Below are 6,000 nucleotides of genomic sequence, written 5' to 3'. Positions count from 1 at the left end.
ATTCCTTCATTCCATGGTAAATTTGATCCGGAGGCTTAATTAGAGTGGAAGATAAGAGTGGAATTTGTGTTTGATTGCCACAACTACAATGATGCGAAAAAAATAAAATTGGCGGTTGTTGAGTTTGTGGATTATGCTCTCATTTGGTGGGATCAATTTGTTACTTATAGGAGGAGGAATAGAGAGCGTCCTATCAAGACATGGGATGAGATGAAGCAAATATGGCGGAAGAGATTTGTGCCAAATTATTACCATCGTGATATGTTTAGGCGGCTGCAAAATTTGAAACAAGGCTCCAAGAGTGTTGAAGATTATTTCAAGGAATTGGAGCTAACATCGAAGAGGATCGTGAAGCAACTATGGCTCGTTTCTCATGTGGATTGAATAGGGAGATTCAAGATCAAGTGTCTTGGCGTCCAAACGTTGCAAAACGAGAGGATGTAAAACCATGGTCGAAGACAAAAACTGACAACAAGCTAGAGAAACCAAAGCAAGGGGTGCAAGGTAAACCTGAAACTCCTACTAATCGTTCTAGAGATATCAAATGCTTTAGATGTCAAGGGGTTGGTCATATTTCTAGTCAATGTCCTAATAAAAAAATCATGATTGTGAATGCTTGTGGTAAATTTGAGTCGGAGAGTGAGGAGGAGGATTATGGTGATATGCCTTCATTGGAGGATCCCGATGAAGAGGGATATGATGCGGTTGTTGGGGAATTGTTGGTGAATGGGAGAGTTTTGAATGTGCAACAAAAAGAAGATGAGAAGAATCAAGGAGAAAATTTATTTCATACTAGATGTTTTGAGAAAAATAAAGTGTGTAGTGTCATTATTGATGGGGGGAGTTGTACTAATGTAGCGAGTTATGATCTTGTGGAGAAGTTGAGTTTGCATACTATAAAGCATCCTCAGCCATATAAATTGTAGTGGTTTAATGATAGTTCGGAGGTGAGAGTGCATAAGAAAGTGGTGGTACCGTTTTGCATTGTTAAGTACATAGATGAAGTGTTGTGTGATGTGGTGCCTATGCAAGCTTGTCATATTTTGTTGGGTAGGCCGTGGCAATATGATAGGAATGTGATACATGATGGTTTTAAAAATCGTTATTCTTTTACCTTGAAAAAGGAGCCTATTGTATTGTTACCTATGAATCCAAAGCAAGTATTGGAGGATCATTTGAAAAAGAAAAAGAATGAAGAGGCCGAAAAAAAGAGTGAACAAAAAGTGAGATGACCTTAAAAAAAATATTGAGAGAAAAAAAGATAAAAAAAACAATTGAGAGGAAATAGACCGATAAAGAAATATATATGGTCCAAAAGAGTGAGTTGCGAGAGATTTTACATTTGCATACTCCACTTGTGTTGATTTTCTATAAGGAGATTCTCCTTAACACAAGTGATATAGCCGGAAATCTTTCGAGCAATGTTATTTCTCTCTTGCAGGAATTTGACGAATTATTTCCAGAGGATCTACCACAAGGACTACCACCTTTGAGGGGAATTGAACATCAAATTGATCTTGTGCCCGAAAGTGCATTGCCGAATCATCCAGCTTATAGGAGTAACCCGAAGGAAACAAAAGAGCTACAAAGGCAGGTAAGTGAACTTCTTGATAAGGGATTTGTGCGTGAGTTTATGTCTCCTTGTGTTGTACCTGTTTTGTTGGTTCCTAAGAAAGACGGTTCATGGAGAATGTGTGTGGATTATAGAGCCATTAATAACATTACCATCAAGTATATGCATCCTATTACTAGGCTAGATGATATGTTGGATGAATTGCATGGTTCTAGTATTTTTAGTAAAATTGATCTTAAAAGTGGTTATCATCAAATTAGAATGAGAGAAAGTGATGAGTGAAAAACTGCTTTCAAAACTAAGTATGGGTAGTATGAGTGGTTGGTCATGCCATTTGGGTTAACTAATGCACCTAGTAATTTTATGAGATTGATGAATCATGTTTTGCGTGCTTATACTGGAAAATTTGTTGTGGTTTAATTTGATGATATTTTGGTATATAGTAAAAGTTTGAATGAGCATGTTGAACATTTGGGAATTGTGCTAATCACACTAAAAGCTGAACATTTGTATGCTAATTTGAAAAAGTGTGTGTTTTGTACAAAAGAACTTGTGTTTCTTGGCTTTGTTATGAGTGCTCAAGGTTTCAAAGTTGATGAGGACAAGGTAAGTGCAATTCGAGATTGGCCAACGCGTACTTCTATTGGTCAAGTTCAAAGTTTTCATGGTCTTGCAAGTTTCTATAGGAGATTTGTGAAGGATTTCAGCACTTTGGCGGCTCCTATGACTGCGGTGATCAAGAAGAACGTTCCATTTCATTGGGGCAAGGAGCAAGAGAAGTTTTTTGATATTATTAAGAAAAAATTAATTAATGCTCCTCTACTTGTATTGCCTGATTTTTCTAATACATTTGAAATTGAATATGATGCGTCAGGTGTAGGGATTGGAGGTGTTTTGATGCAAGGAGGACGACCAATTGAATACTTCAGTGAGAAGTTAAGTGGAGCAGTGATGAATTATCCTACCTACTATTGGAGAACGCGGCGATCAGATCAACTATGATTGATACCCAGTGCAGCGGAAGTTTAAAATTTTTGTATGGAACGATTCCATAATGGGTATCAACCTTACGATTAAATTGTGTGTGTAAAAATTAAATAACAATTATAAAATTTTTACCTTTAATCTCGAATCGAGATTTTGGACGCCAACAGATTTCTCTGCTCTTGTTGTATATCCCTGGAACTGATGGACGAACTGTTCTTCAATCAGGTCCACGAACGGATATTTAATCCCTCTGATAGATTGCACTAGAAAATCTATCAGAAGTTTTCTATGAAGAGATTAACGAATTTGATCCGTTAAACCAGACTGTAATTCAAAATCACAGGCTGGATTTTTCTCAAGTAGAGGGAGAGAGGGGGGACGGCCACCTTTTAAAATTAACTAGGGTTTTCAAAAAATCCTTGTGACCTGTTGTATGTAATTTCTGTACTGCAATAACTTATTTATAATGTAGGCCACTAACAGCTTAGGGCCCATTAGTCATAAGTTCAAGCCCGACAAGCAAAGCCCGCATGTTCAGAAATTAATATAAAATTCATTGTGACTCCGATTGATAAACCGATTTCACCAATGTGCACAGAAACCATTTCTGCACCTTTTAAAGTCAAGATAAATTTTTCAATCCGAATTCAGTGATTTCCAAAAATGGCCATCCCTATGTCATTTTAGGAAATCTTACTCCTCTACTCTTAAATAAGAAGTCCAACTTCTTCGTTCATTAAATTTAACTCTTTAAATTTAACTATCTCAACGGGGATTAAAAATCCATTACACTGTGTGACCCTCAATGGTTCAGGGATACAGCTAGCCGTGGGCTCACAACTCCTTGTGACTCGGAACAACAATTTCCGACTTGCCCATCGAATCATGGTATGAGCGCCTAGCAACATCGCCCCATGATTCCCTAGGTATCACTGATAGTGCCTACAAGAACCAGTAGATTTTGGTTAGCGTACAGTACGGTCCCTTCATCCAAATATCCCGATCGAATCAACAACCATTGGTATATCGAGAGTCGCTCGAGATTCGATAACTATGCAATGCATCTTGAAGATCAAATAGTGACATCGCATGTGCTACTAAGAAACCATTTCTTAAATCATATCATGTACTCTGGCCAGAGATTCGTCACACTAATATCTCCTCAGATCGCATAGGATATCCACACTCGCAAGTATGTGGTGAATCCTTGACAACAAAGCATCGACTCCTATATGTGTTGTAACTGTACCCAATCCCGACACCTGATGACCCCAATAGAGTCGGTAAACGAGTCAAAGCACAGTACTAGCATATAGAGTCTCAATGATGTCTCAAGTAGTAAGGACTAATGGTGTACAACCAAAACCGCGGACTATATCCACTCGATAAGTGATAACCACTTGGAAAGTCCGGATAGGGTAGTTCGATCATTCATCATATGAATATCCATTTGCATGCTTCGAACATCTCTATGTTCCTTACCAATGAAACGTGGTACTCCGCATCGCAAATGCTAGTCTCAAACTCGAGCGATCCTTATCCTTATTATCGGACGGCTCAATCGACTAGGAACAGTTTAGAATATACAGTGACTATAAGATGCGTTTCATGATAGACATCCCCATGTTCTACCACATCTTACATACACTATAGTATATTCAAGGTCTTTATCAAAACAACAATAGTATATCACAATATCACAATATGAAGAAAGACAAAGCCATTGCCATTAATAAAAGTGTAAATTATATTAAACAAAAGATTGTTTATACAAAGAGTCATCAAAGCCCTTAGCCACAAGTTGGCTCACCGGGCACCCACTCTTTCAATATCCCACTTGCCCTATAGCCAACTAGTCATACTACGTAGACCCATTGCTTCGCGATGTTTGTCAAATAATGGTCCTGGCAAGGGCTTAGTAAGTGGATCAGTGATATTGTCTGCAGAGGCCACTCTTTCGACAGTGATGTCTCCTCTTTCCACAATCTCCCGGATGATGTGGTATTTCCTCAGTACGTGTTTGGATCTTTGATGAGACCTTGGTTCCTTTGCCTCAGCAACGGCACCCGTGTTGTCACAGTACACCGGGACTGGACCAACAACTTCAAGAATGACGCCCAACTCTTGGACGAAATTCCTCATCCAAACGGCCTCTTTAGCAGCAGCTGATGCTGCAATGTATTCTGCTTCAGTGGTGGAATCCGCTGTGGTGTCCTGCTTGGAACTCTTCCAAGAGACAGCACCGCCATTGAGCATGAACACAAATCCAGAGGTTGACTTCGAGTCATCCACGTCACTTTGGAAGCTAGAGTCGGTATAGCCTTCCAATTTTAGTTCTCTTCCTCCATATACCATGAACATATTCTTAGTCCTTCGTAAGTACTTAAGAATGTCCTTCACGGCTTTCCAATGCATTTGACCGGGATTAGCTTGATATCTGCTCGTGACACTCAGAGCAAATGCTACATCCGGTCTGGTAGATATCATCCCATACATGATACTACCTATGGCTGACGCATATGGTACATGTGTCATTTTCTCTATCTCTTCATCAGTCTTGGGACACATAGACTTGGATAGAGAAACTCCATGACACATGGGTAGATGTCCTCTCTTGGACCCATCCATTGAAAACCGTTTCAATATGGTGTCGATGTAGGTTGATTGAGTGAGTCCTATCATTCTCTTAGATCTATCTCTATAGATCTGTATCCCAAGAATATAGGATGCCTCACCCAAATCCTTCATTGAGAATCTACCTGATAACCATATCTTTGTTGACTGCAACATCCCTACATCATTCCCAATGAGTAGGATGTCATCAACATAAAGTACTAAGAATGTCACAGCATCCTTAACTACTTTCTTGTACACGCATGGTTCCTCCGGATTCTTGATGAAACCAAAATCTTTTATTGTTTCATCAAATTTTTGGTTCCAACTTCTTGATGCTTGTTTTAGACCATAAATTGATCTCTGAAGCTTGCATACCTTATGCTCGCTTCCCATGGATGTGTAACCCTCAGGCTGCTTCATATAGATTTCTTCCTTAATGTCTCCATTAAGAAAAGCAGTCTTCACATCCATTTGCCATATCTCATAGTCATACCATGCAGCTATGGCAATAAGGATTCTTATGGACTTGAACATTGCAACTGGTGAAAAGGTTTCATCATAGTCAACTCCTTGTCTTTGAGTATAACCTTTTGCCACCAATCGCGCCTTGTAGGTCAATACCTTACCATCAGGCCCAAGATTTCTCTTGTAGATCCATTTACACCCTATTGGAACAATTCCATCGGGAGGATCTACTAAAGACCAAACTTGGTTTGTATGCATCGAATCTATTTCCGACTGCATAGCTTCAAGCCATAAATTTGAATCCGCATCAGAAATTGCTTCCTTGAAGTTTCTTGGATCACATCCAACATCGGGTTCAT

At 39.2% G+C, this 6,000-nt stretch overlaps 1 protein-coding gene across 1 annotated transcript in view; it reads left to right on the top strand.

Moving 5' to 3' along the window:
• The first annotated feature begins 359 nt into the window (after window positions 1-359).
• Window positions 360-6,000, top strand: part of LOC140861414 (uncharacterized) — an 82,927-nt gene continuing 77,286 nt past the window's right edge. The window contains exons 1-2 of the mRNA XM_073264433.1: window positions 360-885; window positions 2,448-2,535. Coding sequence (XP_073120534.1) covers window positions 360-885; window positions 2,448-2,535 — 614 coding nt within the window. The remainder of the gene's footprint in view (window positions 886-2,447; window positions 2,536-6,000) is intronic.

The sequence above is a fragment of the Henckelia pumila genome, chromosome 4 (genome assembly GCF_033568475.1).
Source record: "Henckelia pumila isolate YLH828 chromosome 4, ASM3356847v2, whole genome shotgun sequence".
NCBI classification, from domain to species: domain Eukaryota; kingdom Viridiplantae; phylum Streptophyta; class Magnoliopsida; order Lamiales; family Gesneriaceae; genus Henckelia; species Henckelia pumila.
This window is presented reverse-complemented; position numbering and strand designations above follow the sequence as displayed.